Below are 17,503 nucleotides of genomic sequence, written 5' to 3' on the forward strand. Positions count from 1 at the left end.
GGTGAAGCTGTGCCTTATGAAACTCCTGCACGACCAGGGGGACCCGAGCTGTCCGGGTATGGGGTGAAGCTGTGCCTTATGAAACTCCTGCACGAACAGGGGGACCCGGGCTGTCTGTCATGAGATGAAGCTGTGCGTAATAAAAACTCCCCCGTGTTCACGACTTGTGCTGTCTGTGGTGTGAGGGCGAACATGTGCGTTATGAAAACTCCTGCACGACCAGGGAGACCCGGGATCTCTGTGATGTGAGGGTGAAGCTGTGTGTAATAAAAACTCCTCCGTGTGCAGGACTTGGGCTGTCTGTGGTGTGAGGGCGAACCTGTGCTTTATGAAAACTCCTGCACGACCAGAAGGACCCGGGCTGTCTGTTGTATGGGATGAAGCTGTGCGTTATGAAACTCCTGCACCACCATGGGGACCCGGGCTGTCTGTGTCAGGGGTTGAAGCTGTGCGTAATAAAAACTCCTCCATGTGCAGGCTGTCTGTGGTGAGAGGGCGAACCTGTGCGTTATGAAAACTCCTGCACGACCAGGAGGGCCCGGGATGTCTGCGGTATGGGTTGAAGCTGTGCGTAATAGAAACTCCTGCACGACCAGGAGGACCGGGGGTGTCTGTGGTATAGGGTGAAGCTGTGCCTTATGAAACTCCTGCACGACCAGGGGGACCCGGGCTGTCTGTGGTATGGGGTGAAGCTGTGCCTTATGAAACCCCTGCACGACCAGGGGGACCCGGGCTTTCTGTGGTATAGGGTGAAGCTGTGCCTTATGAAACTCCTGCACGACCGGGGGACCCGGGCTGTCTGTGTCATGGGATGAAGCTGTGCGTAATAAAAACTCCTCCATGTGCAGGACTCGGGCTGTCTGTGGTGAGAGGGCGAACCTGTGCGTTATGAAACTCCTGCACGTGCAGGAGGACCCGTGTTGTTTGTGGTATGTGATGAACCTGTGCGTTATGAAAACTCCTGCACGACCAGGAAGACCCGGGCTGTCTGTGGTATGGGGTGAAGCTGTGCGTTATGAAAACTCCTGCACGACCAGAAGGACCAGGGCTGTCTGTGGTGAGAGAGCGAACCTGTGGGTTATGAAAGTCCTGCACGTGCAGGAGGACCCGGGTTGTCTGTGGTATGGGATGAACCTGTGCGTTATGAAAACTCCTGCACGACCAGGAAGACCCGGGCTGTCTGTGGTATGGGGTGAAGCTGTGCGTTATGAAAACTCCTGCACGACCAGAAGGACCAGGGCTGTCTGTGGTGAGAGAGCGAACCTGTGGGTTATGAAAGTCCTGCACGTGCAGGAGGACCCGGGTTGTCTGTGGTATGGGATGAACCTGTGCGTTATGAAAACTCCTGAACGACCAGGAGGACCCGGGCTGTCTGTGGTTCGAGGGCGAACCTGTGCGTTATGAAAACTCCTGCACGACCAGGAGGACCCGGGCTGTCTGTGGTTCGAGGGTGAACCTGTGCGTTATGAAAACTCCTGCACCACCATGGGGACCCGGGCTGTCTGTGGTATGGGGTGAAGCTGTGCCTTATGAAACTCCTGCACGACCAGGAGGACCCGGGCTGTCTGTGGTATGGGGTGAACCTGTGCGTTATGAAAACTCCTGCACGTGCAGGAGGATCCGGGCTGTCTGTGATGTGAGGGTGGACCCGGGCTGTCTGTGGCATGGGATGAAGCTGTGCCTTATGAAACTCCTGCACGTGCAGGAGGATCCGGGCTGTCTGTGGTATGGGGTGAACCTGTGCGTTATGAAAACTCCTGCACCACCATGGGGACCCGGGCTGACTGTGGCATGGGTTGAAGCAGTGCGTAATAGAAACTCCTGCACGACCAGGAGGACCCGGGCTGTCTGTGGTTCGAAGGTGAACCTGTGCGTTATGAAAACTCCTGCACGACCAGAAGGACCAGGGCTGTCTGTTGTATGGGATGGAGCTGTGCCTTATGAAACTCCTGCACCACCATGGGGACCCGGGCTGTCTGTGTCATGGGTTGAAGCTGTGCGTAATAAAAACTCCTCCATGTGCAGGCTGTCTGTGGTGAGAGGGCGAACCTGTGCGTTATGAAACTCCTGCACGTGCAGGAGGACCCGGGCTGTCTGTGGTATGGGATGAACTTGTGCATTATGAAAACTCCTGGACGACCAGGAGGACCCGGGCTGTCTCTGGTTCGAGGGCGAACCTGTGCGTTATGAAAACTCCTGCACGACCAGGAGGACCCGGGCTGTCTGTGGTTCGAGGGTGAACCTGTGCGTTATGAAAACTCCTGCACCACCATGGGGACCCGGGATGACTGTGGCATGGGGTGAACCTGTGCGTTATGAAAACTCCTGCACGACCAGGGGGACCCGGGCTCTCTGTGATGTGAGGTTGGACCCGGGTTGTCTGTGGTATGGGATGAACCTGTGCGTTATGAAACCCCTGCACGACCAGGGGGACCCGGGCTGTCTGTGGTATGGGGTGAAGCTGTGCCTTATGAAACTCCTGCACGACCGGGGGACCCGGGCTGTCTGTGTCATGGGTTGAAGCAGTGCGTAACAAAAACTCTTCCATGTGCAGGACTCGGGCTGTCTGTGGTGAGAGGGCGAACCTGTGCGTTATGAAAACTCCTGCACGACCAGGAGGACCCGGGCTGTCTGTGCCATGGGTTGAAGCTGTGCGTAATAAAAACTCCCCCATGCGCAGGACTTGGGCTGTCTGTGATGTGAGGGCGAAACTGTGCGTTATGAAAACTCCTCCTTCTGCAGGACTCAGGCTGTCTGTGATGTGAGGGTGAAACTGTTCGTAATAAAAACTCCTCCATGTGCAGGACTTGGGCTGTCTGTGGTGTGAGGGTGAAGGTGTGCATAATAAAAACTCCTACGTGTGCAGGTCCCGGGCTGACTGTGGCATGGGGTGAAGCTGTGCCTTATGAAACTCCTGCACGACCAGGGGGACCCGGGCTGTCCGGGTATGGGGTGAAGCTGTGCCTTATGAAACTCCTGCACGAACAGGGGGACCCGGGCTGTCTGTCATGAGATGAAGCTGTGCGTAATAAAAACTCCCCCGTGTTCACGACTTGTGCTGTCTGTGGTGTGAGGGCGAACATGTGCGTTATGAAAACTCCTGCACGACCAGGGAGACCCGGGATCTCTGTGATGTGAGGGTGAAGCTGTGTGTAATAAAAACTCCTCCGTGTGCAGGACTTGGGCTGTCTGTGGTGTGAGGGCGAACCTGTGCGTTATGAAAACTCCTGCACGACCAGAAGGACCCGGGCTGTCTGTTGTATGGGATGAAGCTGTGCGTTATGAAACTCCTGCACCACCATGGGGACCCGGGCTGTCTGTGTCAGGGGTTGAAGCTGTGCGTAATAAAAACTCCTCCATGTGCAGGCTGTCTGTGGTGAGAGGGCGAACCTGTGCGTTATGAAAACTCCTGCACGACCAGGAGGGCCCGGGATGTCTGCGGTATGGGTTGAAGCTGTGCGTAATAGAAACTCCTGCACGACCAGGAGGACCGGGGGTGTCTGTGGTATAGGGTGAAGCTGTGCCTTATGAAACTCCTGCACGACCAGGGGGACCCGGGCTGTCTGTGGTATGGGGTGAAGCTGTGCCTTATGAAACCCCTGCACGACCAGGGGGACCCGGGCTTTCTGTGGTATAGGGTGAAGCTGTGCCTTATGAAACTCCTGCACGACCGGGGGACCCGGGCTGTCTGTGTCATGGGATGAAGCTGTGCGTAATAAAAACTCCTCCATGTGCAGGACTCGGGCTGTCTGTGGTGAGAGGGCGAACCTGTGCGTTATGAAACTCCTGCACGTGCAGGAGGACCCGTGTTGTTTGTGGTATGGGATGAACCTGTGCGTTATGAAAACTCCTGCACGACCAGGAAGACCCGGGCTGTCTGTGGTATGGGGTGAACCTGTGCGTTATGAAAACTCCTGCACGACCAGAAGGACCAGGGCTGTCTGTGGTGAGAGAGCGAACCTGTGGTTATGAAAGTCCTGCACGTGCAGGAGGACCCGGGTTGTCTGTGGTATGGGATGAACCTGTGCGTTATGAAAACTCCTGAACGACCAGGAGGACCCGGGCTGTCTGTGGTTCGAGGGCGAACCTGTGCGTTATGAAAACTCCTGCACGACCAGGAGGACCCGGGCTGTCTGTGGTTCGAGGGTGAACCTGTGCGTTATGAAAACTCCTGCACCACCATGGGGACCCGGGCTGTCTGTGGTATGGGGTGAAGCTGTGCCTTATGAAACTCCTGCACGACCAGGAGGACCCGGGCTGTCTGTGGTATGGGGTGAACCTGTGCGTTATGAAAACTCCTGCACGTGCAGGAGGATCCGGGCTGTCTGTGATGTGAGGGTGGACCCGGGCTGTCTGTGGCATGGGATGAAGCTGTGCCTTATGAAACTCCTGCACGTGCAGGAGGATCCGGGCTGTCTGTGGTATGGGGTGAACCTGTGCGTTATGAAAACTCCTGCACCACCATGGGGACCCGGGCTGACTGTGGCATGGGTTGAAGCAGTGCGCAATAGAAACTCCTGCACGACCAGGAGGACCCGGGCTGTCTGTGGTTCGAAGGTGAACCTGTGCGTTATGAAAACTCCTGCACGACCAGAAGGACCAGGGCTGTCTGTTGTATGGGATGGAGCTGTGCCTTATGAAACTCCTGCACCACCATGGGGACCCGGGCTGTCTGTGTCATGGGTTGAAGCTGTGCGTAATAAAAACTCCTCCATGTGCAGGCTGTCTGTGGTGAGAGGGCGAACCTGTGCGTTATGAAACTCCTGCACGTGCAGGAGGACCCGGGCTGTCTGTGGTATGGGATGAACTTGTGCGTTATGAAAACTCCTGGACGACCAGGGGGACCCGGGCTGTCTCTGGTTCGAGGGCGAACCTGTGCGTTATGAAAACTCCTGCACGACCAGGAGGACCCGGGCTGTCTGTGGTTCGAGGGTGAACCTGTGCGTTATGAAAACTCCTGCACCACCATGGGGACCCGGGATGACTGTGGCATGGGGTGAACCTGTGCGTTATGAAAACTCCTGCACGACCAGGGGGACCCGGGCTCTCTGTGATGTGAGGTTGGACCCGGGTTGTCTGTGGTATGGGATGAACCTGTGCGTTATGAAACCCCTGCACGACCAGGGGGACCCGGGCTGTCTGTGGTTTGGGGTGAAGCTGTGCCTTATGAAACTCCTGCACGACCGGGGGACCCGGGCTGTCTGTGTCATGGGTTGAAGCAGTGCGTAACAAAAACTCTTCCATGTGCAGGACTCGGGCTGTCTGTGGTGAGAGGGCGAACCTGTGCGTTATGAAAACTCCTGCACGACCAGGAGGACCCGGGCTGTCTGTGCCATGGGTTGAAGCTGTGCGTAATAAAAACTCCCCCATGCGCAGGACTTGGGCTGTCTGTGATGTGAGGGCGAAACTGTGCGTTATGAAAACTCCTCCTTCTGCAGGACTCAGGCTGTCTGTGATGTGAGGGTGAAACTGTTCGTAATAAAAACTCCTCCATGTGCAGGACTTGGGCTGTCTGTGGTGTGAGGGTGAAGGTGTGCATAATAAAAACTCCTACGTGTGCAGGTCCCGGGCTGACTGTGGCATGGCAAACTCCTGCACGAACAGGGGGACCCGGGCTGTCTGTGTCATGGGATGAAGCTGTGCGTAATAAAAACTCCTCCATGTGCAGGACTCGGGCTGTCTGTGGTGAGAGGGCGAACCTGTGCGTTATGAAACTCCTGCACGACCAGGGGGACCCGGGCTGTCCGGGTATGGGGTGAAGCTGTGCCTTATGAAACTCCTGCACGAACAGGGGGACCCGGGCTGTCTGTGTCATGGGATGAAGCTGTGCGTAATAAAAACTCCTCCATGTGCAGGACTCGGGCTGTCTGTGGTGAGAGGGCGAACCTGTGCCTTATGAAACTCCTGCACGACCAGGGGGACCCGGGCTGTCCGGGTATGGGGTGAAGCTGTGCCTTATGAAACTCCTGCACGAACAGGGGGACCCGGGCTGTCTGTCATGAGATGAAGCTGTGCGTAATAAAAACTCCCCCGTGTTCACGACTTGTGCTGTCTGTGGTGTGAGGGCGAACATGTGCGTTATGAAAACTCCTGCACGACCAGGGAGACCCGGGATCTCTGTGATGTGAGGGTGAAGCTGTGTGTAATAAAAACTCCTCCGTGTGCAGGACTTGGGCTGTCTGTGGTGTGAGGGCGAACCTGTGCGTTATGAAAACTCCTGCACGACCAGAAGGGCCCCGGCTGTCTGTTGTATGGGATGAAGCTGTGCGTTATGAAACTCCTGCACCACCATGGGGACCCGGGCTGTCTGTGTCAGGGGTTGAAGCTGTGCGTAATAAAAACTCCTCCATGTGCAGGCTGTCTGTGGTGAGAGGGCGAACCTGTGCGTTATGAAAACTCCTGCACGACCAGGAGGGCCCGGGATGTCTGCGGTATGGGTTGAAGCTGTGCGTAATAGAAACTCCTGCACGACCAGGAGGACCGGGGGTGTCTGTGGTATAGGGTGAAGCTGTGCCTTATGAAACTCCTGCACGACCAGGGGGACCCGGGCTGTCTGTGGTATGGGGTGAAGCTGTGCCTTATGAAACCCCTGCACGACCAGGGGGACCCGGGCTCTCTGTGGTATAGGGTGAAGCTGTGCCTTATGAAACTCCTGCACGACCGGGGGACCCGGGCTGTCTGTGTCATGGGATGAAGCTGTGCGTAATAAAAACTCCTCCATGTGCAGGACTCGGGCTGTCTGTGGTGAGAGGGCGAACCTGTGCGTTATGAAACTCCTGCACGTGCAGGAGGACCCGTGTTGTCTGTGGTATGGGATGAACCTGTGCGTTATGAAAACTCCTGCACGACCAGGAAGACCCGGGCTGTCTGTGGTATGGGGTGAACCTGTGCGTTATGAAAACTCCTGCACGACCAGAAGGACCAGGGCTGTCTGTGGTGAGAGAGCGAACCTGTGCGTTATGAAAGTCCTGCACGTGCAGGAGGACCCGGGTTGTCTGTGGTATGGGATGAACCTGTGCGTTATGAAAACTCCTGAACGACCAGGAGGACCCGGGCTGTCTGTGGTTCGAGGGCGAACCTGTGCGTTATGAAAACTCCTGCACGACCAGGAGGACCCGGGCTGTCTGTGGTTCGAGGGTGAACCTGTGCGTTATGAAAACTCCTGCACCACCATGGGGACCCGGGCTGTCTGTGGTATGGGGTAAAGCTGTGCCTTATGAAACTCCTGCACGACCAGGGGGACCCGGGCTGTCTGTGTCATGGGATGAAGCTGTGCGTAATAAAAACTCCCCCGTGTTCACGACTTGTGCTGTCTGTGGTGTGAGGGCGAACCTGGGCGTAATGAAAACTCCTGCACGACCAGGGGGACCCGGGCTGTCTGTGGCATGGGATGAAGCTGTGCCTTATGAAACTCCTGCACGACCAGGAGGACCCGGGCTGTCTGTGGTATGGTGTGAAGCTGTGCGTTATGAAAACTCATGGACGACCAGGAGGACCCGGGCTGTCTGTGGTTCGAGGGCGAACATGTGCGTTATGAAAACTCCTGCACGACCGGGAGGACCCGGGCTGTCTGTGGTTCGAGGGGGAACCTGTGCGTTATGAAAACTCCTGCCCGACCAGAAGGACCAGGGCTGTCTGTTGTATGGGATGGAGCTGTGCCTAATGAAACTCCTGCACCACCATGGGGACCCGGGCTGTCTGTGTCATGGGTTGAAGCAGTGCGTAATAGAAACTCCTGCACGACCAGGAGGACCCGGGCTGTCTGTGTCATGGGTTGAAGCAGTGCGTAAAAAAAACTCCTCCATGTGCAGGACTCGGGCTGTCTGTGGTGAGAGGGCGAACCTGTGCGTTATGAAACTCCTGCACGTGCAGGAGGACCCGGGCTGTCTGTGGTATGGGATGAACCTGTGCGTTATGAAAACTCCTGGACCACCAGGAGGACCCGGGCTGTCTCTGGTTCGAGGGCGAACCTGTGCGTTATGAAAACTCCTGCACGACCAGGAGGACCCGGGCTGTCTGTGGTTCGAGGGTGAACCTGTGCGTTATGAAAACTCCTGCACCACCATGGGGACCCGGGCTGACTGTGGCATGGGGTGAAGCTGTGCCTTATGAAACTCCTGCACGACCAGGGGGACCCGGGCTCTCTGTGATGTGAGGTTGGACCCGGGCTGTCTGTGGTATGGGATGAAGCTGTGCGTTATGAAAACTCCTGCACGACCAGGAGGACCCGGGCTGTCTGTGGTTCGAGGGTGAACCTGTGCGTTATGAAAACTCCTGCACGACCAGAAGGACCAGGGCTGTCTGTTGTATGGGATGGAGCTGTGCCTTATGAAACTCCTGCACCACCATGGGGACCCGGGCTGTCTGTGTCATGGGTTGAAGCTGTGCGTAATAAAAACTGCTCCATGTGCAGGACTTGGGCTGTCTGTGGTGTGAGGGCGAAACTGTGCGTTATGAAAACTCCTCCTTCTGCAGGACTCAGGCTGTCTGTGATGTGAGGGTGAAACTGTTCGTAATAAAAACTCCTCCATGTGCAGGACTTGGGCTGTCTGTGGTGTGAGGGTGAAGGTGTGCATAATAAAAACTCCTACGTGTGGAGGTCCCGGGCTGACTGTGGCATGGGGTGAAGCTGTGCCTTATGAAACTCCTGCACGACCAGGGGGACCCGGGCTGTCCGGGTATGGGGTGAAGCTGTGCCATATGAAACTCCTGCACGACCAGGGGGACCCGGGCTGTCTGTGTCATGAGATGAAGCTGTGCGTCATAAAATCTCCCCCGTGTTCACGACTTGTGCTGTCTGTGGTGTGAGGGCGAACATGTGCGTTATGAAAACTCCTGCACGACCAGGGAGACCCGGGATCTCTGTGATGTGAGGGTGAAGCTGTGTGTAATAAAAACTCCTCCGTGTGCAGGACTTGGGCTGTCTGTGGTGTGAGGGCGAACCTCTGCGTTATGAAAACTCCTGCACGACCAGAAGGACCCGGGCTGTCTGTTGTATGGGATGAAGCTGTGCGTTATGAAACTCCTGCACCACCATGGGGACCCGGGCTGTCTGTGTCAGGGGTTGAAGCTGTGCGTAATAAAAACTCCTCCACGTGCAGGCTGTCTGTGGTGAAAGGGCGAACCTGTGCGTTATGAAAACTCCTGCACGACCAGGAGGACCCGGGATGTCTGCGGCATGGGTTGAAGCTGTGCGTAATAGAAACTCCTGCACGACCAAGAGGACCGGGGGTGTCTGTGGTATAGGGTGAAGCTGTGCCTTATGAAACTCCTGGACGACCAGGGGGACCCGGGCTGTCTGTGGTATGGGGTGAAGCTGTGCCTTATGAAACCCCTGCACAACCAGGGGGACCCGGGCTCTCTGTGGTATGGGGTGAAGCTGTGCCTTATGAAACTCCTGCACGACCGGGGGGCCCGGGCTGTCTGTGTCATGGGATGAAGCTGTGCGTAATAAAAACTCCTCCATGTGCAGGACTCGGGCTGTCTGTGGTGAGAGGGCGAACCTGTGCGTTATGAAACTCCTGCACGTGCAGGAGGACCCGGGTTGTCTGTTGTATGGGATGAACCTGTGCGTTATGAAAACTCCTGCACGACCAGGAGGACCCGGGCTGTCTGTGGTATGGGGTGAACCTGTGCGTTATGAAAACTCCTGCACGACCAGAAGGACCAGGGCTGTCTGTGGTGAGAGAGCGAACCTGTGCGTTATGAAACTCCTGCACGTGCAGGAGGACCCGGTTTGTCTGTGGTATGGGATGAACCTGTGCGTTATGAAAACTACTGCACGACCAGGAGGACCCGGGTTGTCTGTGGTTCGAGGGCGAACCTGTGCGTTATGAAAACTCCTGCACGACCAGGAGGACCCGGGCTGTCTGTGGTTCGAGGGTGAACCTGTGCGTTATGAAAACTCCTGCACCACCATGGGGACCCGGGCTGACTGTGGCATGGGGTGAAGCTGTGCCTTATGAAACTCCTGCACGACCAGGGGGACCCGGGCTGTCTGTGATGTGAGGGTGGACCTGGGCTTTCTGTGGTATGGGATGAAGCTGTGCGTAATAGAAACTCCTCCATGTGCAGGACGTGGGCTGTCTGTGGTGTGAGGGTGAATCTGTGCGTTATGAACCCCACCTCCCCCCAGACGCGCAGGAGGACCCGGCCAGGCATCACCTGGGCTGTCTGTGACAGGCGTTGTACGAGGGTGAACATGTGCGTTATGAAAACTCCTCACGTGCAGGAGGACCCGGGCTGTCTGTGGCACGAGGGTGAACCCGTGCATGATGGAGGACGCCTTCCTTTACCTAGAGGAAGAGACGCGCTGGGCTGTCCGTGACACACACCCTGCACGAAGGAGAAGACGTGCGTTAGGGAGGGCTACCTCGCGTGCAGGGAGACACAGGTTGACACAGACACGACCCCTGTACGAGCGTGAACCTGTGCCTTATGGGAAAATTCCCTCCACGCGCAGGAAGACCGGGGTAGTCTGTGCACAGACTCTGTACGAGGGTGAACACGAGCGTTATGGGTCACTCCCGCACGTGCAGGGAGATCCGGACTGTCCGTGGCACGAGAGTGAGCACGTGCGTTATGGGTCACTCCTGTGCTTGCAGGGAGACCCGGACTGTCGGTACGTTATGGGTCACCACTCTGTGGAGTCCGGGAAGACTCGTACTGTCCGTGCCACGAGGGTCAACCTGTGCGTTATGAGTCACTCCTGGTGCAGTCCAGGAAGCCCGACTGTCCGTGCCACGAAGGTGAACCTGTGCGTTATGGGTCACGCCTTGTGGAGCGCAGGAAGATTCGGACTGTCCGTGGCACAAAGGTGAACCTGTGCGTTATGGGTCACGCCTTGTGGAGCCCAGGAAGATTCGGACTGTCAGTGGCACAAAGGTGAACCTGTGCGTTATGGGTCACGCCTTGTGGAGCCCAGGAAGATTCGGACTGTCCGTGGCACAAAGGTGAACCTGTGCGTTATGGGTCACGCCTTGTGGAGCCCAGGAAGATTCGGACTGTCCGTGGCACCAGGGTGAACCTGTGCCTTGTAGTGGACTCCTATACGTGTATGAAGTCCCTGGTACCTGAGCACAGACCCTGGACGAGGGTGAACCTTTGCGCTCTGGGAGAACCTTCCATGAGCAGGAAAACCCGGACTGTCTGTGGGACGGACACGGCCCGTGCAGGAAGGTGAACCTGTGCGTTATAGAAGACCCCACCACGTGCAGGAAGACAGGGGCAGGGATGTCTGTGGCGCAGGCAGGCTCTGGACAAGACACCGCCTTCGGGATGGGGACAGCTCCATGCTCCAGGCTTGCAGCCTGGAGGGTGGCCATCTCCCTCCCTGGCCTGCTTCCTCTCTGCCCCCTAGAGCCCGTGCTCGCCCTGCACCCTGGCCCAGCCCCTGCTTGGCGCTCCTCCCTCCCACCCTAAGCTGGCTGCAAGTCAGGCAGTCGAGAGCAGTCCTGGGCGGCTACCAGAGGAAGAGGAGCTCGGCCCTGGGTGGGGTCTGTTCCCACTCAAGCACTCACGATAGCCTGTCTGTGTTCCACTGGAAACCCGCAGCCACCATTCAGTCTGCATCCTGCAGGAACCCTACAGCTCCCTGCACCCGGCATTCAGCCTACGTCCTGCAGGAACCCTGCAACTCCCTGCACCAGCCACTCAGGCTGCATCCTGCAGGATTTCTGCTGCGCCCTGCACACTGCATCCCGAAGGACTACTGCTCCTTGCGTCCGAAGGAACCCTGCAGCTCCCTGAAACCGGCATTCAGTCTGCATCCTACAGGAACTCTGCAGCTACCTGCACCCGGCATTCAGACTGCATATTACAGCTCCCTGTACCAGAAACCCCACCTGATCCTGCAGGATTTCTGCCGCGTCCTGCACACAGACTGCATCCTGCAGCTCCCTGCACCAGGCACAGAACTTGCCTGCAGCAGGAATCTTTCTTGTGCTCTGCACACAGACTGCATCCTGAAGGACTGCTGCTCCCTGCATCCTGTAGCATTCCTGCTGCGCCCTGAACACACTCTGCATCCCGAAGAACTGCTGCTCCCTCCATCCTGGAGGACTCCTGCAGCTCCCTGCGCCCTGAGTACACGCAGCGTCTTGAGGGGCTTCTGCTCCCTTCTCAAAACTGCACCCGGCAGGAATCATACAGCATCCTGCACAGAATAAGCACCGCGTAGGACTCCTGCGGTCTCTTGCATACAGTAGGCACCTGCAGGACTCCTGCAGCTCACTGCACAGAACCACCATCCTGTCAGGCCCCTTGCATTGCGCCTGCACCCTGCAGGACTGCTGGTGTTTCCTGCACCAGATACACCGTCTGCGCAGGGTCCCTACATCTCTCTGCGTCTGGCACGGTCTGCACCGTGAGAGGCGATCGCAGCTCCTTGGAACACACCATGGGCAACATGTGGTTCATACAACTGGTCCTGTTACACGGGTCCATCCTGGCAGCCACAGTGAAAGCCGACAGCAAGGTAAGGAGGCTCCGCCCACCCGTCTATCGTAACTTGCACGGATCGTGTGATCTTGGGCGCAGCTTTATGCTGCTATCATGTTGTATATATTGGTGAAGGTTTATTTGGTAAAATGTCATTGCGACTTGTGCGCGCTCTGCGGAGAGCTGCGTAAATGCGAAGCACCAGTTCCATTTTGGGGCAACACCCCAGGGGTTTAATGCGTCTGTCTGAGACATGGTTGTGTAGCTCGTACATCAAGGTTACCATGCAAGTGAGATAGCTCACTTAGTCAATGCACTTGCTGCGAAGAGCTTGAAATGGAAAAATGAAAGTGCCAGTGCTTGTTTCCGAGAAGTGCCGGTACTCTCCAGTTAAAAGTATTACGCTTTTCTTAAGCTTCGCCGGTACTCTCCCTCTCAAAATAAAAAAGTGCCGGTACTCAGTACCGGACAGTACCGGCTCATTTAAAGCACTGCTTTAGCACGAACCTAGTCAGAAGGTAGCTCAGTGCTGGCTCAAAGACAAATGACAATGACTGACAGGAGAGGTAGCTGCTTTCTGGTTGGTGAATGCTTTGTGGTGTAAAGTTCTTTAAAGAGTGGGGTCTTCTACTGTTTTCTTAATTGGATCAGCCTTGGGGCGGTCCTGATGGACATGGGGATGTACTCCCAGATCCGGGGTGCATGCATGGAGAAGGCCTGCTGCCTTGTTTTTTTCACTTTCCTTAGTCTGCAGACTGATGGTGTCCCTGCTGGGGGGTGCCAAGAAGCACCAGAGTTGGTCTGCAAGATAAGGAGGAGCGTTGGTTGTGATGGCCCTTGGCTGGTGGATGGAAAAAGAAAGACCTTAAGTCATTAAGCTTAAGGCTCTTAAGGCATGCCCTCCCACGCACCCCTTCTGCTTTCTTGATGCGCGTGGGCAGACCCTGGCACAAGTATGTATGTGTGTGCGCATGCGCCTGTTCACTCGCCTCTCTAATGCTCACGCGCTGTCAGTGAGAGCTCGTGCCCGCCCCCATCCCTTCCACACTTGCTCCACCCGCACTGCTCTCGCCTGGTGCAATGTGCCTTGATATCTTTGGAGCGGTTTTTCGGTGCACCCCTCTTCAGCCCGTGTGGGTTGACCCGGGCGGCATCTCCAGGGCTGCAGGGGTAGAGGTCGTGGGATGCGTCTCACGTGGGGCTCGGCTCATGGGAAGGCAACCCCCTACACCACCTCTTCCTTCCTCCCTGGACCATGCTGGGCCTGCCTTAAAAATCTATTTTAATTTCTGTAAAACTGGTGTAGTTTGTTAAATCCTGCATAATCTCAGGTTACAGTGGCACAATACCTGCTAGATACAAGGGCATCAGGGGACATTACGTGGCCAGCATCAAGCAGGGCGTGGCTTCCATTGGTGCAGCAGGTGCAGTGGCACCGGGCACAGAGGCCTGAGGGCCTACTGAAAGAAGATTATTTCTGTATTTCATAGTGGAAATAGCAGAAAGCGGACCCATTTCCTTCCTTGCACTAGGGCCCAGGACCCACCCCACAGGGACCAAGGGCTGTGTTCGAATACAAAGGAAACAACGGCTTGAAGCCTTGAAGGCATGCCTCTAAGCACTGCCCGCGCGGAATGTGAGCATGGCTCGGGCTGGCGAGTGCACTTTAATGTCACACTTTACCAGAGTGCGTTTAACTGGTCCCCATGTACTTGTTGTCTGTCCGGGTGACGGCCAGTAGGTGTGGGCCACTGATAGTCAACAAGTGTGTGCTGCGCTGGGATTTTCGGGCAGAGTCGCTCAAATTCACAATAAATCCTTCTAAAAATGATAGCAACAGACGGGCTGTCGTGTAAGATTTTCATTTAACGTTTTTTGTTTTCACGTTCAAATTTGTCAATAAAGTTCTTACCAACGGGGTTGGGCGCCTTTCCACGGACAGGCAGCGTGAGGGTCTTGCTTTGTATGGCTGGCAGCGTGAGGGTCTTGTATTGTACGGGTGGCTCTGTGAGGGTCATATATTTCATGAACAGGCAGTATGAGGGTCTTATATTGTACGGACAGGCAGCTAGGGTCATGTATTTCATGGACAGGCAGTGTGAGTGTCTTGTATTGTATGGACAGGCAGCGTGAGGGTCCTACTTTGTACGGCTGGCAGTGTGAGTGTATTGTGCTGTACGGGTGGCTCTGCGAGGGTCATGTATTTCATGAACCGACAGTATGAGGGTCTTGTATGGACAGGCAGTGTGAGGGTCATGTATTGCATGGACAGGCAGTGTGAGGGTCTTGTATTGTACGGCTAGCAGTGTGATGGTCGTGTATTGCATGGACAGGCAGTGTGAGGGTCGCGTATTGCATGGACAGGCAGTGTGAGGGTCTTGTATTGCATGGGCTGGCAATGTGAGGGTCTTGTATTGTACGGGTGGCTCTGTGAAGGTCATGTATTTCATGAAAAGGCAGTATGAGGGTCTCATATTGTATTGACTGGAAGTGTGAGGGTCATGTATTGCCAGGACAGTCAGTGTGAGGGTCGTGCATTTAATGAACAGGCAGTGTGAGGGTCTTGTATTGCATGGACAGGCAGTGTGAGGGTCGTGTATTTCATGAACAGGCAGTGTGAGGGTCATGTATTGCCTGGGCAGGCAGTGTGAGGGCCATGTATTGCATGGACAGGCAGTGTGAGGGTCGTGTATTGCATGGGCTGGCAGTGTGAGGGTCGTGTATTGCATGGACAGGCAGTGTGAGAGTCGTGTATTTCATGAACAGGCAGTGTGAGGGTCGTGTATTGCATGGACAGGCAGTGTGAGTGTCTTGTATTGTCCGGCTGACAGTGTGAGGGTCATGTATTGCATGGACAGGCAGTGTGAGGGTCTTGTATTGTCCGGCTGGCAGTGTGAGGGTCATGTATTGCATAGACAGGCAGTATGAGGGTCATGCATTTCATGGACAGGCAGTGTGAGGGTCTTGTATTGCATGGGCTGGCAGTGTGAGGGTCTTGTATTGTACGGGTGGCTCTGTGAGGGTCATGTATTTCATGAAAAGGCAGTATTAGGGTCTCATATTGTAGTGACTGGCAGTGTGAGGGTCATGTATTGCATGGACAGGCAGTGTGAAGGTCGTGTATTTCATGAACAGGCAGTGTGAGGGTCTTGTATTGCATGGACAGGCAGTGTGAGGGTCGTGTATTTCATGAACAGGCAGTGTGAGGGTCGTGTATTGCATGAACAGGCAGTGATGGCTATGTATTTCATGAACAGGCAGTGTGAGGGTCGTGTATTGTCCGGCTGGCAGTGTGAGGGTCTTGTATTGCATGGACAGGCAGTGTGACGGTCTTGTATTGACCGGCTGGCAGTGTGAGGGTCATGTATTGCATAGACAGGCAGTGTGAGGGTCATGGATTGCATGGACAGGCAGTGTGAGTGTCTTCTATTGCATGGGCTGGCAGTGTGAGGGTCTTGTAGTGTACGGGTGGTTCTGTGAGGGTCATGTATTTCATGAAAAGGCAGTATGAGGGTCTCATATTGTATTGACTAGCAGTGTGAGGGTCATGTATTGCATGGACAGGCAGTGTGAGGGTCGTGTATTTCATGAACAGGCAGTGTGAGGGTCTTGTATTGCATGGACAGGCAGTGTGAGGCAATGTGAAGGTCATGTATTGCATGGACAGGCAGTGTGAGGGTCGTGTATTGCATGGGCTGGCAGTGTGAGTGTCATGTATTGCATGGACAGGCAGTGTGAGGGTCTTGTATTGTCCGGCTGGCAGTGTGAGGGTCATGTATTGCATAGACAGGCAGTGTGAGGGTCGTGTATTTCATGAACAGGCAGTGTGAGGGTCATGTGTTGCATGAACAGGCAGTGTGAGGGTCTTGTATTTTACGGCTGGCAGTGTGAGGATCATGTTTTGCATAGACAGGCAGTGTGAGGGTCGTGTATTGCCTGGACAGGCAGTGTGAGGGTCTTGTATTGCATGGACAGGCAGTGTGAGGCAGTGTGAGGGTCATGTATTGCATGGACAGGCAGTGTGAGGGTCGTGTATTGCATGGGCTGGCAGTGTGAGTGTCATGTATTGCATGGACAGGCAGTGTGAGGGTCTTGTATTGTCCGGCTGGCAGTGTGAGGGTCATGTATTGCATAGACAGGCAGTGTGAGGGTCGTGTATTTCATGAACAGGCAGTGTGAGGGTCATGTGTTGCATGAACAGGCAGTGTGAGGGTCTTGTATTTTACGGCTGGCAGTGTGAGGATCATGTTTTGCATAGACAGGCAGTGTGAGGGTCGTGTATTGCCTGGACAGGCAGTGTGAGGGTCTTGTATTGCATGGACAGGCAGTGTGAGGCAGTGTGAGGGTCATGTATTGCATGGACAGGCAGTGTGAGGGTCGTGTATTGCATGGGCTGGCAGTGTGAGTGTCATGTATTGCATGGACAGGCAGTGTGAGGGTTATGTATTGCATGGACAGGCAGTGTGAGGGTCTTGTATTGTACGGCTAGCAGTGTGAGGGTCGTGTATTGCATGGACAGGCAGTGTGAGGGTCGTGTATTGCATGGACAGGCAGTGTGAGGGTCTTGTATTGCATGGGCTGGCAGTGTGAGGGTCTTGTATTGTACGGGTGGCTCTGTGAAGGTCATGTATTTCATGAAAAGGCAGTATGAGGGTCTCATATTGTATTGACTGGTAGTGTGAGGGTCATGTATTGCCTGGACAGTCAGTGTGAGGGTCGTGCATTTAATGAACAGGCAGTGTGAGGGTCTTGTATTGCATGGACAGGCAGTGTGAGGGTCGTGTATTTCATGAACAGGCAGTGTGAGGGTCATGTATTGCCTGGGCAGGCAGTGTGAGGGCCATGTATTGCATGGACAGGCAGTGTGAGGGTCGTGTATTGCATGGGCTGGCAGTGTGAGGGTCATGTATTGCATGGATAGGCAGTGTGAGAGTCGTGTATTTCATGAACAGGCAGTGGGAGGGTCGTGTGTTGCATGGACAGGCAGTGTGAGTGTCTTGTATTGTCCGGCTGACAGTGTGAGGGTCATGTATTGCATGGACAGGCAGTGTGAGGGTCTTGTATT

General features: G+C 55.4%; 1 protein-coding gene across 1 annotated transcript in view; it reads left to right on the forward strand.

Moving 5' to 3' along the window:
- Nucleotides 1–11,445: 11,445 nt before the first annotated feature.
- Nucleotides 11,446–17,503, forward strand: part of OLFML2A (olfactomedin like 2A) — a 196,268-nt gene continuing 190,210 nt past the window's right edge. The window contains exon 1 of the mRNA XM_069241730.1: nucleotides 11,446–12,475. Within this exon, the coding sequence (XP_069097831.1) occupies nucleotides 12,398–12,475 (78 nt within the window). The 5' untranslated portion in view covers nucleotides 11,446–12,397. The remainder of the gene's footprint in view (nucleotides 12,476–17,503) is intronic.

Source organism: Pleurodeles waltl, chromosome 6 (assembly GCF_031143425.1).
Source record: "Pleurodeles waltl isolate 20211129_DDA chromosome 6, aPleWal1.hap1.20221129, whole genome shotgun sequence".
NCBI lineage: Eukaryota > Metazoa > Chordata > Amphibia > Caudata > Salamandridae > Pleurodeles > Pleurodeles waltl.